The sequence below is a fragment of the Protopterus annectens genome, chromosome 2.part2, assembly GCF_019279795.1.
Source record: "Protopterus annectens isolate FY-2018-M chromosome 2.part2, PAN1.0, whole genome shotgun sequence".
In the NCBI taxonomy this organism is placed as follows: domain Eukaryota; kingdom Metazoa; phylum Chordata; order Ceratodontiformes; family Protopteridae; genus Protopterus; species Protopterus annectens.
This window is the reverse complement of record NC_056730.1, coordinates 274327594-274347944: the sequence shown is the minus strand read 5'-3', so window position 1 is coordinate 274347944 and position 20351 is coordinate 274327594. Positions and strand designations below refer to the sequence as shown.

The 20351-nt window shown below is 36.9% G+C and overlaps 1 protein-coding gene across 1 annotated transcript in view; it reads right to left on the bottom strand.

The window, feature by feature from the left end:
- Nucleotides 1–20351, bottom strand: part of ADGRB3 (adhesion G protein-coupled receptor B3) — a 3555978-nt gene that overhangs the window by 2539261 nt on the left and 996366 nt on the right. The window contains exon 4 of the mRNA XM_044063870.1: nt 4175–4336. Coding sequence (XP_043919805.1) covers nt 4175–4336 — 162 coding nt within the window. The remainder of the gene's footprint in view (nt 1–4174; nt 4337–20351) is intronic.

Here is a 20351-nt window from a genome sequence, read left to right as displayed (position 1 = left end):
GAGCCACTGTAGTGATCCCCGAGGTAAATTTTCTGTTTCGCATCCACTCGTCAAGGTTTCTTTTGAAGAGTGTTAGTGAGGAGCTCTGCCTAATGTAGATTGGGATCTTGTTCCAAAGCATGGAAAGTCTCTGGGACAGGAATCTATCCCTCCAGCATGTCCTATTAATTGTTGTGGTAAGGTTTAGATCCCTACGGCATGTGGCTCGAGGGGATAAGGTTTTCTTTAGGTGGAGCATGTCCATCAATTCTGGGTTGGACATGGCCTTGTATGTCAGGCAGAGATCACCTCTGAGTACGCTGTATGCAACTGAGTACAACTGGAGTTTCTTCAGTCGAGCTGCATAGGGCATCTGTTTGAGGCCATTGATCCTCTTGGTGAGGTACTTCTGTGGTCTTTCCAGCTGTTGCAGGTGTCTTGTAAGGTACATCCCAAATGGGGCATTGTACTCTAAGATGGGTCTGATGAGTGATGAGTAGAGGGGCACAATGACCTCTTTTGATCTGGATGCAAACCCTTTTGTGATTAGGTGGGCCACGTAGAAGGATTTTCTAACCACTTTGGCAATGTGATTATCAAAGGTGAGATTACTATCTTCTTGGGTCCCCAGATCCCTTATTACGTCTTCCATATTTAGGGTACTGCCACCTATGTGGCAGTTTGTGGGTACTTTGTTTTTACCAAAGGGGATGACTATGCACTTTTTGGCATTTAGCTTGAGGCCATGATTTTGACATCAGGTTTCCGTCTCAGTGAGACCCTTTTGGAGGATGTCTGTGTCAGCTGGAGAGTCAATTATAGCCCCTAGTTTACAGTTGTCTGTGAACTTGGTCAGCTATAGTCCTCCTGTGCTTGCCTGTACCTTTGAGAAATATATGCCGAATAGGAGGGGTCCTAGGACTGAGCCCTGGGGAACACCACTTGTAACTGGTTTAGAGACGGACCTAGCTCCCGCAACTGTCACCATGTGGGTTCTGTCCATGAGCCAGATGACAACCTATCTTGTGACGTAGGGGTTTATGTTCAGGCTGGTGAGCTTGTCTATAATACCAGAATGGGGAAAGGTGTCAAAGGCCTTAGTGAGGTCTAGGTAGGCTGTGTGTACCACCTTTCCCTCGTCTATAGCCTTGGTAACTGTCTCAAAGAAGTCCACCAGGTTTAGGAGGCATGATCAGCCCTTAACAAAGCCAAACTGGGTAGGGTCCAGTGTTTGGAGGTTCCCATTGTCTCTGTTAATGAGTTCCATGATGATGTGCTCCATAGCCTTGCAGACCAAGCTAGTCAGGCTTATAGGGTGATAGTTCCCAGGGTCTGTTGTGGCTCCACCTGTGTGGAGCGGGATAACCATTGCTGTGTGCCACTCTATGGGTATGTAGCCTGTGGAGAGGCTGAGGTTGAACAGTGTGTTTAGGTGAGGGGTTAGTTCATTTTTGAGCTCATGTAGGATGCAGCCTGGGACACTGTCCGGTCCCATTGATGCTGAGTTTTTGGCTTTGGAGAGGGCTGTTTTAACCTGAGTGTCTGTGATTTCAGGGACTCTACATTCTTCTGGTATGGTTATGGGTCCTTTTGGGGGTGATATGGGGGTGAAGTTTGCATTGAAACTGTCTGCCAGGATGTTGGCGATATCGGTCGGTTCAGTGTATTTTGTGCCATTCTGCACTAACTCTGAGCAGATCTCAGCATTGCCACTTAGATTCTTGACATAGCTAAAGAATGCTGTGTTCTCATCTCATGGAGGTTGTTTCTAAAAGTATTAAACCCAGCAAAAATTGGGCTGTGATGGAATCATATACCAAGCAGACCATTGTATCAGGCATGCCGGCTGTTACCAATTGACTGCCACTGTGGATGAGGATTATATACCAATAAGAAAACCATAATGGCTGCTTGCAAGATGTCCTGCCTCTCTACCTACAAATGGATTGCGTCAAGAAGGGATTACCAAACATCTTAGAAGTAAAAAGCTCAACTAATCAGCCTAAAAGGAGGCCAGTAAATATTATATTACAGAAATGTATAAATACACACACATATATATATATATATATATATATATATATATATGTGTGTGTGTGTGTGTGTGCGTGTATATATGAGTCTACTTCAAAACAACAAAAAGCCACTTACCCGAATTACATATAATCTAGACTGCAACACTGAAAACACAATTTTCCTCCATTCCTCTATTTGTCTATCTCTTTCTGTGTTTTGGGAGTACGTTCCTACTTCCTAGTCAACCAGGCATTACTATTTATTTCTCTTATGATTTGAAACATGTCAAACATCCTTAGCTACATTTTGCACCATATTTACAGTTACCTAAAAATAAGATATGACATCTTCCTTTCAAAGTCATGGACAGTGCTTGTGAGTCAGTGAAACAGGTTTAAGTGTACTTTCCATGCAATAATACCTGACAAAATGTTCCAATACTTAGCCCTAACTTAAGTTGCTTTGAGAATAGGAGAGTCATGCCAACTGAATGACTTTTAGAATGAATTGTTTGTACTCTAGGATGCATATCCCTGGTTATTGAGCTTAGTAAACTGTATTTTTAGCTAATGCCATTTACAAGTGCCTGGGGTGGTAGTGGGGGGGGGGGGTTCCAGCTAAATCCTGACTAGCTGACTATAAGGGAAGACAGGTTCAAGGCAATCTGAGCTACTCTTTCAGGTGGAATTAATGGATGATAAAGCTTGCAGATATCTTGCACATACCTCTTAACTGTACAGATTGTCACAGAATGTCCAGAATTTTGCATCATATTTTGGGTCCATTTTTCATAAAATTGTGGTTTTCTGGCAAATTCGTGACAAATCATTAAAGAATTAAGTTAGAAAATAATGGCAGACATTTGAGTTTCAGACTTTATACCTTCGTAAAAGCCTTGCTAATGCAAAACCAGTTATTCTATCAACATCCTGTTTGTAAGAGCAATATTTAAAAATTGCCGCTATTTTTGTGTCTTTTTCCCCCTTTTAGTTATGACTTTGTCCAGATTTCTTGCTGTAAGACGTTGAGAGGTGGTCAGGGGTAACATGAGCTTAACTTATTCTATTTTGGGAAGGACGTATAGCAAAATAATGTTAATTTTTTTAAGTAATTTCTTCAGCACAGTCAGTATTTCATGGTCAGAAATGGTAATATAAATAAAATAATGATTTAAATATTTCTCCTGACACCTTTTTCATGGTTTAAGATGGAACTGATGGAGCAAATGCACTGCAGGGTAGATGGTGGGATGTAATTTGTGATCAGTAATATTCTGCCTAGATACATACTGCAGCAGGTGAGATAAATAGCTTAATAAATAGTGTAAAAGTAACAACAATGAGTTCTAGATACACGACTTCCATTTCCTAAATGCATGTGTGCTGTTCTTTGAATGAGTAACTACTTTCAAGTGATATGCTCTGCAAAATTTACATGCTGTCTCCTGCCACAGACACTTCATGTAAGTTATGGTCTAAACTGTTGGCCTACCAAATGGTGACATCTGCTCTAAATTTAGTATTTATCTCATGAAATGTGAGTCAGACGAACACCACTGAACAAGAGAAGAAGTACACAGCTGAAGGAATGTTATATTGTGATTTACAGGACATATTGTATGAAGGAAAACAATGACCTTGCTGTGCTGTATAAAGTGACCTAGGTAATTACTGTCTTCAGCCATAACTGTATGGCTTATAGTCAGCTAGAAGAGAATATACTACCCCTGCCCCTGTCATCTTTCTGATGTAAAGAATAGCTGACAGCCATTAAATCTCCATTTCCTGTAATACAGGGTCAATCATAATTTTAAACAGCTTTTCAGAAACTTAGTAATTATGCAGTGACTTTATCAAAAAAAAAAAAACAGCAGCCTGAAGATTACTTAATAAGATGATATATCAAGCCAACCTGTTTGTGAACTTACAACACTGAAGCATACGCTTCAGTTATGGATATTAAAAGGTAAAACGTCACAATTTTTTGTATAGCAACTTACATAAAACTTTTTTCATCACATAATTTGTATTAATGCATTTTTAAAGCTAATCAAAATACATATCAATATAATGCATTTTTATGACTTCCATAAATCAAAATAATATAATTTTACATTTTCAAGTTGTTAGACAAGCAACAAACAATATATGCAGCTCTATGTATTTGTTACTAACACTACCTGGACAGAAGGCAGTGTTATTGCAAACCCTTGTCTCCCTTAAAGGGCCACTGCAGTAAGTTCCGTAAGGTGATACACAAGATCTGGTTCGCACCTGCGACCCTTGACCACAAGTGACAGAACATGCGCTCCACTGAGTCCACTCTTCCACACCAGATTCACCTGCGTGCAAAGAAAAGTTGGACTAAGTCAATACAGTAGCAAGCAATTTTTTAATACAAATACCTCAAAAAGTGCATACGATAGCAATTACTAAAAGACAAGGCTGTAGCACTAGAAACGTCATTGTCTTCATTTCCAGTATTATTAAAATGAATAATAAGCTTATCAGTCTGGCAGTGATCCACTGTAAAGTTATGTGGGGATTTCTTTCTAAATAAATCTTGTAAGATTGTTGTATGTACTAGGACTAAGGTGAGCCCTTCCTTTGAAGATGTTTGGAGTCTATGAACATTGAGGATGTCCGGTGTACTCATCAGGCTTATTCTAGGTTGAATGTACATGAAGCATAGCTAAAGCACAAATAAAATGCAAACAAATGCAGTCTGGAAGATCAAAGAAAATGAGACGCCAGTCATAGAAGCTATCATAGAAATTTGTTAAAGATATAGAGTTCAGTATTGTTATTACTGCACACTATGGTGGATACAACAGTTTAAGGCCATTGCAAGTCAGTACTTCTACAGATCTGCGTCCATGCTGCAAAAACACTTTGTTAGTAGAAATGGCAGAATACATAGGACTTTACTTTTTTTGCTAAATGAAACACTCAAAATGTAACTGCCATTATAAAATCAAAGTGTAGTTTAAGAAACACTACATCTTATATAATTGGCATGAATAAACTTTCAAAAATTCTTATTGTTTAACCGGAAATGTGTGAGTATCATTTCAGAGAACATAGCATGCCATAACCTTGCAGGCCCACTGTAAATGCAAATTAGTTAAGGTGTCATATTTTAAAAGATTTTCAGTTGCCTATAATAACTTTCTGGGTTTGTCCAGCAGACCTGAATCCAAAAATTCAAGCAAGGGACGGAATATGGATAGTCACTTGCAAGCTGTTTTCAACCTCTGGAAGGTTTGAGACTTATCACTGCAAAGTATGCCCTAGCCAATTGCAAGGACTAGCTTTAAGGGATCCAAGGGGTCAGGAAGGTGATGAAGGACATAAACAGAATATATTTCTTGATACCATGGCATCATGGTAGCACATAACATAGGTTCATAGCTTTATAGTAAGTTACTAGGCTAATGGCACTAGAGCCTTTACAAGTCTAGCCATATTTATCCCAAGTTGCCCCAATTATCAGTGATTAGATGAGTGAAGTTCACAGAAGTAAAGGTCTATGGTAATTAATAACACATTCTTCTGTCCAGAAGTGACATGGGGGACACTCCAGGATTGAATTTACACTCACCTATCAAATGGTATATGTTGCGTTTGAAGAGGGTCAGAAAAGGGGTCTGTTTCATGTGAATTGGAAGCTTGTTCCAGAGAAGCGGCAGTCTCTGGGAGATATATCGATCTCTCCAGCATAAGCTGTTCATGTCAGGGGCTAGGTTAAGATCCCCAGAGTGGGTGACCCTCTTGCAGTTTGATTTATTAATGTGTGGCATTTCCATCAGGTCCAGGTCTGAGACTGCATAAGACTTGTTTTGTGTAACCTGTAATTTCTTAGTGAGAAACCTCTGTAGTCCCTACAACTGTTGCAGGTCTCTGGTGAGGTACATGCAAAAGAGAGAATTGTACTCAACTGTTGGTCTGATGAGGGCCAAGTACACTGGAATGATAACATCCTTAGATCTAGATGTGATGCCTTGACTTATAAGATGTGCCACATTGAAGGATATCCTTACTACTGCGGATACCATGAATATCAGGACCAATATTTTCTTTTCTTCTAACAGGGGAGGAAAAGATTGGGCTGCAGTGATAAAGATCTCAAATCAGCTTCTGTATAATGGCCACAATCTTCTGTCTCCTGCTTGCAAATATGGAGAAGATAGGGGTGGGAGGATGACATAATGGTTAAGGTATGTACCTTAAAGACACAAGGTGCAGGGTTTGATTCTCACATGGGGTAATTGGCTAGGCTTCAAATAGCCCAAAAAAAGGCAGTTAGCCTAGTACTAACCTATGAACTAAGAATTCCCATGAGATAGAGTTTTCCAAAAAGGTAATATGGACTGCTGGATGCAGAAGTATCTGGGACCGATAGGAGGAAAGTACTCATATGGATAAAAGAAGCATTCAGATGCAAGATCTAATCAGGTAAAGTTGCATTAGAAATACAGGATTAAAACCAAGCAGATATGAATCCTAATCAGTGAACTTTCTATTGTGCATAAAACATCATCCTGGTCACCTTTTTTTTAAGCCAGAAAAAAAGCTAACAGAGGGACTGAAATAACTCCACACAACTATTTAATAAAATAATAACAGACAGGTACAACGTAAAACGCTTTTCTTCCAGTCAAATGACCGGACTTCTTCAGATGAAATTACATTGACAAAACCTTCTTTTTATAAATCATATAAACTCCACTCTCATAAAGGAAATTCACCAATCAAATTTATCCACACACTATCAAGTAAATTAACAAGTTAACAAAACGAATTACCTGTTTAAAAATACGTTATTAAGAACATATATAAACATATAAAAATTTAAATTATACAGTCACTAGCACTTAATCTACTGAGGACTGCAGTCATATATAAAACCAGTAAACTTAACCCAAAAATTATAAGTTAGTGGAATCAACATAAATATATTAAACTAAGTTAAATTTCATACACTCAGACCCAGTACTTCAAAAGTTTTTACTTTACTGGAAGCACACAAAGTGACTGCCTTTAGAACACCAGCCATGTATAAATGTCAGGCTTGTAGTTTTTGTAAATATATGTCTTCAGGCCACTCTTTTACCATTCTTAATTTACCATTCTTAACAGGTTGTACAGAATTAATGGGAGATACAACTGTAACTCTAAATCTGTCATTTATCTTGCCCAGTGCCAGGTATTCCCAGCATTTTACATTGGGAAAACCGACAGGAAATTGAAGGAAAGGGCATATGAGCATACCTACAGCATACCTATAGCATCAGTAAGGGTAAAACAGAGAATGCTTTGGCAAAGACATTGTGGTAATCATCCCAGACACACCTTCCACTTTAGAGTTATTGAACAGATTGTACCACACGTAAAAGGGGGCCCCTTTTTGTTAATGCTAGGAAAAACAAGCAGTCCTAATGGCAATTACGTCTGGACTCATGCAGACAACCAGCCTTGAATGAAATTATCTCAATTTCTTCTATTTTAAAGTTGAGAAGCCTTATTAGGTTATTTATTGCTGACCTTTTCTTACAACAAACTTTTGAAGTACTGGGTCTGAGTGTATGAAATTTAACTTAGTTTAGTATGTTTATGTTGATTCTACTAACTTATAATTTTTGGGTTATTAAGTTTACTGGTTTTATATATGACTGTGGTCCTCAATAGATTAAGTGATAGTGACTGTATAATTTATAGGTAAATTTTTATATGTTTATATATGTTTTTAATACCATATTTTTAAACAGGTAATTAGTTTTGTTAACTTGTTAATTTACTTGATAGTGTGTGGATAAATTCGATTGGTGAATTTGCTTTATGGGAGTGGAGTTTATATGCTTTATAAAAAGAAGGTTTTGTCAATGTAATTTCATCTGAAGAAGTCCGGTCATTTCACTGGATGAAAAGCGCTTTACGTTGTACCTGTCTGTTATTATTTTATTAAATAGTTATGTGGAGTTATTTGAGTCCCTCCGTTGGCTTTTTTTCTTGTTAAATTACTTGTTTATAGTTTTTGGAGTCACTTTTTTTAAGCAACAGCATTTCACTTACCCAGGGTTATTTACAACAATCTCAGCATTGGAGACAATCTTACCTATCTATTTTGGGTTATCAAAAGTACAAATACAGCTTCCCTGCAATCAGAAAATCATAGTCCAACAAACTAAATCACTAAAATGTAGGTATAAATTGGATTTAAATAACAAGAACATTAAATGGCATTTGGCCATCTTTCAGTAACTGTTTTTATTAATTACAAGGATCCACCAGAATAATCTTTCATATTCATATCCTTAGTGGTAAGAAATGTTTTCATAAGTAATATATCTCTGCTTGTAAATGTTTTATCTCCCAAGCCCATGCTTACTCTACCAAGGGTACCAGAACTTGTCAGCGATTTGGGAAGCATGGATTGAGCATTAAAAAGACATGAGTGGTCATTACCGTAGTACTCATCTATGAGCCTGTGAACCAATAACTGAATTAATAGTTACTTAGAATCGGTTTAAGTTTTATGAATGACATATTTTTTCTCAAAACCAGTAGCTCTACAAACACATGTACTAGGGACCTAAGGCATCACCACCAAAAAACAAAAACACAAGGCTCACTGAAGGGATTGGTTACTAAGTGTATTCCCAGCCTTTAGAAAAATCAGCATTACAAGTCAAGCAGAGTGTTGCTTTGACTACCTTTAAGGCTAGTCTTGATGACTGGATGGGTAGACACAAATTTACCCTATGGTTATCATGTACAGTCAAACTCAATTTGGGATGTGAACACTATTAAGTGCTTGTAAAGAGTGGAAAGACTTTTTATGTGTGTTTACTTGAAGGCAAATATGGATTAGCTTCTTATGTTTCCTGAAATTACTTACCCCATGCTGTTTTTATTTTCCTAAATAAGAAACTAAAACTTACTTTTAATGTTTTCTAGCTGAATTTTTATTTGTTCAATGGATGTTTTGTAAGTATTTGCAAGTGTGGAGAATTGTGGTGTGTGTGTGTGTGTGTGTGTGTGTGTGTGTGTGTGTGTGTGTGTGTGTGTGTGTGTGTGTGTGTGTGTGTGTAACATATACAAAATATATATTTGTGTGTGTTTATGAATATGCTGAAATATCAATATGCACAAGAATTAATCGATGCCAGCATGTTGAAAACATACTTAATGAAAAAAAAAATCAATGGACAAAAACTACTACAACTGATCACAAAACAAAAACCAATAGTTTCTTCTTGTGATTGCTTAACCAAAACTCTCCTAGTACCTTTGGATGAATTTTGTCTGAATATTACTAGTGTTAAGAAAAGGAGTTTTCCTAAGGTAATGTGTAAGTTTGGGGTTAGGAGTTGAGGCAGCATTAGAGTTATAACACATTACTGTGACAAGAAGGCCTTGCATCTGCACACCACCTCACTAATGTGTGCTAATTATAACACTAACCACGCCCTCTCCCAGCCCCTATATCTTACCATATGAAATACCAATATCATAATACCTACCTTGTGGCATCCCCAGCCTCTGCCAGGAATCATCACTGTAGATGCAAACGGGACCACCCTTCCACCCTGGGATGGCTCACCTGAGTCATTTTATCTCTTTATGACACCAGAGTGACTTAACTGTTAATAATTATTAACTTCATATTTCTAGGATTTTTACTTTTTTAATGTAATGGGGTATTCCTTTAACAGTCTTCTGTATATAGACTTGTTTCAAGCTTTTGCCCTGAACATACCCTATAAATGTTCATATTCTGTACCATTTTGTGAACTCATTCGTTTAAACCACAGATAATTTATACTTTTATTTATGCAGTCTATGAATTGAATTGGAACATCTTTAGTTCCCCTATATAAATAAATTATGGCCCAACAGAGCACACTAATTTGAATGAAGGTTTTCCTAAAGATGCATTTTGAAAACAATCAATTGAAAACCTAAAGATGCATTTTAAAAACAATCAATTGAAAACAATACACAACACACACACACACACACACACACACACACACACACACACACACACACACACACACACACACACACACACCATTTTTGTCTTGGAGAACAAGCCACCTGTACCCCATAATGTACGGGTCCATCTCTCTAAATTATACATACTGATTTGGGAAGGTGACCTAATGGTTAAGGTGTGTGCCTTACAAACTTTGTTGTCTTCCTACAGTGGGGAAAATAGGGAAAAAACTTGAAACGCACATCACCAGCTTGGAGTATAGAACTCACTGTTGTAAAATTCACTGTGGCATTCATTTTTGTACTAAAGAACACTAATGGATCAGCCAACAATGAAGTATAGGTAAGCCAGTCAATAAAGCACAGAAAAGAGCATGGCATAATATAGAAACATTGATTTATACTTTACTTTCTCAATCTGCTATTAATACATTTTTAAAACAGGGGTCATCACAGTCCCACAGCTACAGGTGTACATTTTCTAGTTCTTGGAATATGAAAAAAAATTTTTACAGTATCAAGGCCAATTAATTTTCCATCCTGTTCACTGTTTCAGTACTTCACATTTTGCCTTTATCTGTAAGTTATACAACACACTGGACTCTTTCTATTTGTAGTAATACCTTACACAGTTTGATTCTGAAAAAACATCGTGCTTCCATTACTCTCAGGAGTTGAATGTAAAGCTGAAATGATAGGTTTGAAATGAAGACTACTAAAATCTACGTAAACTTTAGGCATTCAGAGCATTTTGACAGGGTAATCTATACATGTTTTAATTATTAGACCACAACAATGTGCTTGAGTTTTGAATTTTATTGGTTTATACATAGATAAATGTGTTTTTATTCTTAACAGTTGATTTCCACATACTTATCTCATTTAATAGTGAAATCACAAACCATCAAAACAGTGAAAAGGGGACCACCATACATCTTGTAGAGTGGCAAGTACTTTTCTTATACTTTTTAATGGTTGATGAAATGGTATTCAATAAAATGTGGTTGATGAATCCTGCATCAGCCAAAAACAGCTCACTCGTATGATATGCAACCATACATCAATATCTATCTATCTATATATATATATATATATATATATATATATATATATATGGATCCCCTTTCTATTATCGAAAGATCACTTACCTGAAATTTAAATCCACAAGATGAGATCGCTGAAACCTTACTTTAATTAACAGATTACAAAAGTTGTAATCTGGGAAACTCACCACTTGGCCACCATGAAACAAAAAATGAACCAAATCATATCAAACCCATCCAAGTGGTGGGCTTTGACCCACACACCCCACACACACACACCCCTAACTAAATATACCAACTCCAAGATCACAATATAGCAGGGAAAAGGGCAAAGTTCACCATGGTGGCCAAGTTGTTCGGTTCATGGAGTACCACTTCGGTAATCTGCGTATTCAATAAATAAGGTTTCAGCAATCTCATTTCATGGATTTAAATTTCGGGCAAGTGATCTTTTGTTAATATCAGGTAGGCCATATATATATATATATATATATATATATATATATATATATATATATATATATATATATATATATATATATATATATATATATATATATATATATATACCTGGGGACCCAAGTTGATACCAATCTTGCCCCTTTTGGGATGTACCTTACCAGACACCTGCAGCAACTGGAAAGACCCCAAAAGTACCTTACCAAGAGGATCAAAGGGCTCAAACAGATGCCATATGCTGCCCGGTTAAAGAAACTCCAGCTCTACTCAGTGGCATACCGCCTGCTCAGAGGCGATCTGTGCCTTACGTATAAAGCCATGTCCAACCCGGAATTAATGGACATGCTGCACCTCAGAAAATCCAAATCCCATCGAGCTACGCGCTCAAGAGACTTGAACCTCAGCACTGAAATAAATAGTACATGCTGGAGGGACAGATTCATAACCCAGAGGCTCCCTTCACTCTGGAATAATATCCCAGTCCAGGTTAGGCAGAGTCCATCATTGACTCTTTTCAAGAGGAATCTTGATGAGTGGATGGGAGATCGTAGGTTTACCCCGGGTATCACTTCTGTGTCACTGTTAGACAGAGGCACAGCATACTAACCTTGAAAAAGGGCATAGAAAAATTAATTTAAAATGGGTGGTGAAAGCCAAACACACTCTGGCTAGGCTTATAAATGCCCTAGGGCAGATAGCCTAGTATGAACCTATTAACCTATAAATATATATATATATATATATATATATATATATATATATATATATATAAATGTATATGCACACAGAGGCAAATACAAACACATGAACACACACACACACACACACACACACACACACACACACACACACACACACACACATACACACACACACACACACATATATATATATATATATATATTTATATATATATATATATATATATATATATATATATAGATATATATATATATACATATATATATATATATATAGTTTTTTTTTTTGAATGTTCATCTGACTGAAACCCAAGTGGTTAAACCTATTTATTAAAAATTCATTCAGCTGAAAACTCATTTGATAGAAGTCTATAGAAAATATCCGAGAGTGTTACTTCTTATCACAGGAATTATTAGAGATGAGAGCCTATCAGAGTATGTGTGGATTGCAATAGTCAGAATCATGTTATACTCCCGGATCTGTAGCTAATTGTGGTTTTATTCCAAAACTAACTTATTGTGCATAGTATTTGTTTTTCTTTTATCTCTAGTTATGCGATCAGTGAGTATATGTAAGTAATGGTTGATGTGGAAGGGACTTCTCCCTGCAAAAACATTTTTTATGTTATATTTGTTTTGTGGAAGATTTTCAGTCAAATGGATATTCGCTCAAATGATATAAAGCCATATGTACACACACACACACACACACATGTATATATATATATATATATATATATATATATATATATATACATATGTGTGTAGATAAATAGATATAGATAGAAATATAGATATGTACACACACACACACACACACACACACACACACACACATATATAAATATATATGATATATAGATATACATAGACATATAGATGATACACACATATATATATAGAAGGTCGAACTTTTAAAGGCTTGACTTTCATATGGCAGAGACCATATGATCGAACTTTTAAAAGTTTGAACGGTTTGAATGGGGATCTCCATAGAGCACAAAATGGGAAGATTTCCCTTTACCCCAATGTGGTGTGATCTCAGAGTTGGTATATTTAAATATCAGGGTGTGTGGGGTGCAGGGGGGCTTGCCCCCCAGGTAGCACTGTTTAGTTATTTTTTTGTTTTGCCTTTCTTTTCACATTTTCAAACATTCACGTGTTCGATCATATGGTCTCAGCCATATGAAAGTCGAATATTTGGGTGTTCGATTATGTGAAGTAGACCCATATACATACACATACATGATATATGTTAGAATTGTTCACTTTTCACAGAAGTTTGTTGATCAAGTTGGCCACTTGTAACCTAAACAATAATCCCACCCATTTACCAAGACATGAGCTAATAATAGACCATTGTCTAGTTTGCCCCTTTCTAAATGGGGTGACTTTGGGGGTTATATTTGACTGACTATTGTATCACCATCTTGTGGATGTAAAGCTAACAAAGAGAAACTGGTTTAGTATACTAATGAAAACATAGAGGAATTGTCTAAATGTTACCTGCACTGATATGCTTGCTTACAGTGAAAATATATACTAAGGTAATTTGTGTTAACCCTAACCCTGTCTGTAACCCTAACCTGACACCCTGTCTTAGAAAACATTTCTGTCCTTACCACCGCTACACATGACAGTTCTGACACCTACTATGAACTTCTATGTCAACAAACACAACACTAAGTCTAAACGCTTAATTAACCCTTACTCAACTCTAACCTGCATACACTCTCACACTCAGTAAACAAATCACTTTACCTAACCCTAAACTGCAGACACACATACAGAGGAATGCCCCCAATAAGTAATCCTTACGCTAACTCGGTAACATTCAGACGCATAAACACACACTCAAAAAAATACACACCCACGTACATATTTTGATAAAAAAATTATACTCTACAAAAATACTGTCACTAAATCTACATTTCATACACAGAGTCCTGTATTTCACTTTGCTGAGCAAAGCTACATTCAAGAAAAAAACTGTAACCATACATAAAACCTGCAATTAAGTTTGATTGAAACACAAAACATTGAATAAACTCAGCAACAATTTCAATTAATTGCCACCAGAATTATTGAAAAAAGTAGTTACATTTGTAACTACCATAAGTGAAGCAAAAATAACTTTCATGTAGGGGGCTTTGCCCAACACCCCACCCATGACATAGAGTTTTTGCCCCTACACCCTTGGAAATTTGTCTGACAAATAATGGAGTAATTAAAGTTGTGTACACTTAAATATGTGTGGCTCTCTCCTGTGTTCCAGTTTATTTTTCCAGTGCTATTTGAGTTTTATTGGCTGCCATAACATCATGAAAAATGGAACCCACAATGCCTGATGTGTTTTTCCATGCTAAATGTGTCAGCAGGAGTTTCTTACTTCCTAAAAAGAGAAGCTGTCATATACATCTTGAAATTAGAACATCTTATATGGGCATTTAACACACATTAGTGAAACAATAACATAAGCAAGAAGGTGTTCTTCTAAAGAAGTAAATTGTTTCTGCTTACCCATAGTGCCTCGTAGTCATATGTAAATAACATGCTTATATTTAAAATGACATCCTTGTGGTTGTGTTTACACAGAAAAAAAGAAAAAGAAGTAAACAGTGTAACTTAAAAAAAAATCAAACTGCACACTGTAATCTTTTTTTCAAAATAATGCGCAATTGTAAAGTTGATTCAGAAAGGTGAGCTATGCTGTTGTGAATTATAAAAGCCAGTAAGCTACTAATGCACTCACTGAAAAGTAACACAAACTGCACTTTAATGGACTTTTATTATAAATTGCTTCAATCTGTGTGGAATAATTGAAATAATTAAGTATGTGATTAAGGTAATATAAGTTAATGTGCTCCATTTTAAAAGACTACATAGCAAGCTAGTCATTTTTTAAAGAATTCATACTCAGAAATATATACCATTAAGATTAAGTGACAGCATCATGACTCACTGATCAGCCCCAGACAAAATAAAACAATAAATACAAATAAATAAACATAACAGAAATCTCAAGAATAATTAAAAAATCTAATTGACAGTAAGCTAAACTGCACCTAGGTTCTTTGTTCTATGAGCTCTCATTTATGTTTTATCTTTTGGAAATCGATTGTATCATCTCACAGACACACAGAATCTGAATGAATTAAATGCCTTCAGTGTATAAAAGCAAGAATAGTTTTCCTTCAGGTGAAGTAATGTGCACTGTTTATCACATTCTAGTTAATGGCAAAGTAGATCATTTCACTCAAATTAACTAACACAGCAGAACTTTAGGGCTCCCACATGGATGTGCAGCGTGGCTCTGGTCTGACTAGCTTTATTAGCTGTTGCCTGCAAGTGGTATTGCTGAAGTGCAAAGTACCGTCAAGGAATCATGGGGATACAGAAACATTACAAACAGTGAAATTAAATTATCTAGCAAAATATAAAGTCCAAGGAAACTTGATGTGAGTTTAAAACTATTTAAGAGTCCGTAGCTGGCGATATGAAAGAAAAGTTTGAGCAGAACATAAAGAAAACTGAATTACGGCCTTTGGCTATAACGACCTTTTACAGACTGCAATAAATTGATCTGAGGTTAAACACTACAGTCATTACAAACTGAAAAGGATTTTCTTAAAGGCAATCTTCACAAACATGGTCACTGCATGTAAAGTAAATGAAGAATAAAACTGATTTCAGGGCTAGCGGTTGAATTCATACTAAATAGCTAATGGCAAGAAAAAAAAAAGGTTTAAACATCTTCTAGCATGACTTAAATACTTGTGTGTCATTTTAAAAATATAACCCTTTATATTCGTGCCCACTTTCCATTAATACTCAAAAATTATTAAGTTCAGATACAAAATGTTTTAACTCATTGTCTTATTAATAGTAGTAAAATAGATAAACTATCTAAGAATATGACAATTTGGCTTATAATAACTTTGTTATGCAAGACCTAGGTGAGACCCTTAAACCTTAATAAAGTAGTGCAGATTTGTAAGTATATATTTTATTTCCAGTTGGTGAGAAGTAAAATATGTCTTGCATGTTTATAACATGTCTTCTTGTCATGTTCTCAGTTACCCCACTCTTTTAACAAACCAGAGTAGGTTAAATTGCATGTGCCATCTGCTGTACTGACTAAATGTTTAACATCACTCTGGCAACGGATCATAAAGTGCGTTAGGTAAGTGTCAAAAGCACTGGAAGATGCAACAGGATATGAATTACAGCAGGAGGGAAAAGATAGTTATCAGAATGCTAATGTTTAACATACTGTTTATCAGAATGCTAATGTTTAACATACTTTTCTTTTTTGCATAAATCATTACTAAATGGGACATTATGAATTATGCAAGGTTTTCTCTTCGACTTGCCAAATGTTGGAGGACTAAATTAATTAATCATATTACTAAAATATATAATGCCTGTCTTATCCCACTTTCACACCCTTTGTTGCAGATTAGTTATGATCTCTGTAATAAATTATACACAATCAAGTAAAATAAAAAAGGGTTAGGAAGTCTGTTCCAATTTAATATACATGGAATTATAGAAAGCACATGTAATTTGAGTTTAAATATGACAAATCAATGATACTGTAGATAGATACATAGAACTATAAACTGTTAGTGCTGTTTACACAGTAGTTACACATTTGATGTGGCTTTGGGAAAGATTATCAGGTTTCTGTAGTCTAAGGAAGAACAGTATAGAAAATATTTGTCCAAAGCCCCCTTTCAATAACCACGGCATGGATGCAAAGCAACCATTTATTAAAATTCCAGGAATAAAATGCACCATAGGTAAAACATGGGTAAAACTCCATACAGCAAAACAGCATAACACTAGGCAGGATAAAACTGTTCACCTTCCTTAACATCCAGCACCATTAAATTCTACCATTCAATCTGTAAATACCAAAATCCTCAGAAGCAGCTTCCTACCACTCACGTCAGAATATTCATTTGCCAAAGGAAGGGGGGCAGAATTGGGGTTCAGTTTGAATCCCTCTTGCTCCACACACAAACCTGCCCTTGCAGGCTGTTCTCACCACCACCATATATTAATAATCATTAACCAGATATTTTAAAAATAAAGATAAATGAACACTGAACAAATCTAAACCTGCATCACTCAACTGAACTCCATCCCCCATACCAAGAAGCATCTTGGTTATCAAAATCCCTGTGCTCATTCACATTAACTTTTTTTAAAGCCCTCATGAGTCTATGATTTACAAATGACATAGCTCTCTCAATAGCCATAAAACTGCACACGTTTCCAGACCAACCTGGGAATAATCTCCACACAAACTATAGCCATCTATGGGAATATCTGCTTCAGTTCTAATGAATCTGCAACAACCATCCCCAATAATGCTCTTTTGGGTAGCTGCCCCAAATCATTGCCCCCTAAATGAATAACCAAAACTTCGGGTAAGCCTAATCTCACCTGTAACTCCTCAATTTTCCATACTAGCTCATGCCATCTAAGCCCTTGAAAATCATATCAAAACACTTTCCAACTGGCCAGATCCAAACCCAACATTACACCACCAGGTCAAATCACCACTCTCTTTTTCACCCAAAATATCTTATGTCAGATAAGAATAACTTCATGAATATATCATATCAAAGAGGAATCATAAAATAAATAAGAGTTTGTTTTCAGACCAACATAAATGTACCATCTTGTGAGGAATGAATGACATAGACAAAAGTAGTGTCTTTGTACATTTGCATACCTGTGCATGTCTGCATGAGTGGCTATGTTTGCAATATTAATTCATATGTAAGCCAGCAAACCACAACTAACATTAACCCTATCAAACATAAGGACAAAAAGCTTTACAGGACCACTCCCTACTCTAAGAATCAAGTCTACTGATTCACCATCCTCTGCTAGGTCAGAATGTTTCCTGGTCCTAAACCAGTGAACCAAAAATCTACCACCATTAACAAACACTCTGACACCCAAAGAAGCCGTTATCATATGAATAAACTGTGATGCAACAATTGCCTTGCCATTACTTAAATGAAAACCAAACCCTCCCTCCCACCACCTCGCAACTTCTATAGCTGCTTAAGCCAGGGCACTAGGCAGAACAAACACTCAGTGCTGCCATGCAAGACAACCTGCTGACCCTTTCCCATCTGGTCAGTCTTTGATCACCACAACCAAATCACTATTGACGAATCAGTGATACAAATATTACCCCAATATTATTTCTCAAAAACATCTCCAACTCTAAATGCCCTAATATATATAACCATTGCTAAAGTTGCCCAATTAGTCCAGTCACTTAGGATGGATGCCATGGTAAACACAACTTTTACCAAAACTCAAAGAACCTCAACCCTTGCATGCTCTGCCAACCTTTAACCAACCTATTTACCATCCATACCTTTGTCAAATCCTTTAAGCCTGTCAGTGATGCAGCTGCACAAAAAGCCACCAAATATAACTTAATTGATCTCACTGCCTCACCCAAAACCACCAGTGAACAACATACCTCAGCAACAACTCAACAGACCAATTTCTTTCCTTCAGTGGCAACTATCTAACAAAATTAAAGAATGTTACAACCACTTCATTGTAAGAATCTAACCACAATTTCTGGATCAACAAGCACACAACATTTCTCCACGATTCCATATCTCCTGAGGTAACATCATAAGATCTTTCCTTGCTCATGGAGCTAAAGCACATAATCTGTGACCCTGAAGATGAGAAGGACTAGCAGCTACAGTACAGACCTGCCCTTGAACATACTTGGCTGAAAAGCTAAAATTAACTAACAAACTCTGTAATATTAATTTTCTTTAAACCAGCAACACCAAAGCTGACTTTGTTGACTTCCTTGCCAAAACATGCACCACAGCTTTGTTATCAGGCAAAAATATGACCCTCTCGTTCTACAACTTCTCCCCCCAAACCACTGAAGCTGTCCATATTAGCATGATCTCCTGAATGTCATGTCCTTTCTCCATATCTCTGGTCATTTCCTTGGCCAAGATGCAGCAAACTACTCCCCATCAAAATACACCCCCATGTCCTGGACTCCCACTGCATCTGTGAAAATTTCGAGTGCCGTATCCTTCACCTAATCCTCTTGCCAAAATGACACTCCATTAAATCCTGACAAAAACAGCACTCAGCGTAACAAATCTGCCTTCAGAGTCCATGAAACCTTAACCTAACGACGTCTACCCTCATTACCTGTCAACAAGTTTGCAACTGATCTTCAAGAGGATCTACCTGAGGACATCACCCTGCATGCAACATTCATGAACCCCAATAAGTCCATCACCTCCTTAATCCTCACTTCTTCCTCCCTTTAACAGCCTCAGTCTTGATCTTCAGCTTCTCATCCTTGTTGACAGGTAAGCAAAATAATTGGTTCTTAGCATAGAATGCTAATTCCAAAACAAAAAAATCAAGACCTGACTTGGTCCTTACACCTCCTCTTATGCCAGTGGCATTCTTAGGGCCTTACACAACTCCTGAAAGGCTATCATGGCCACACCTGTTTCCCGGCTAACTAGAATTCTAGGTAATGAAATGCCCTTTGCCCTGAAACCTTATTTTTCCAAATCCAATGAAGTGCCAAGCTGAATTTTTCAAAGGTGGAAGAGGCAATCACAAACCCCGTCATCATTGCCTTATCAAAATAGTAGAGCCCATCCAAACACATACCTAGTATTGGCCAATCTAGCCACTTGAGCGACAGCAACCAAAAGGCCACCTCTATGTCCACCTCAACCAGCCATTGATCTTGAAATTCCAGGATTAAATGGGCAATGTCATGTAGTGATGTATACTTTACTTGGGCATCTGCTCTGCTAATAAAATCATTTACTGAATCCCCTTCAAAATATGATCAATGATGAATCAAACTAGATTCCCCAGGCTTTTTCTCAGGAACTAACCCCGTTAGGGAAATATGATAACTCTTAAAAGGAGAGACTTTAAAAGGGACCAACACACTGCTGGCCTGAGGCTTGATCTACTTCACTCCTGACAGTATACAACTCCAACCTTCTCTCCCACCAAACACCTACTCTCTTTCTACTGATGCAACCCATCACTTCCTCCGCCCATTTAACCCGTTCCTACCCGACCTAATCTAGCTAACCTCACTAGTCCAATCAACTCCA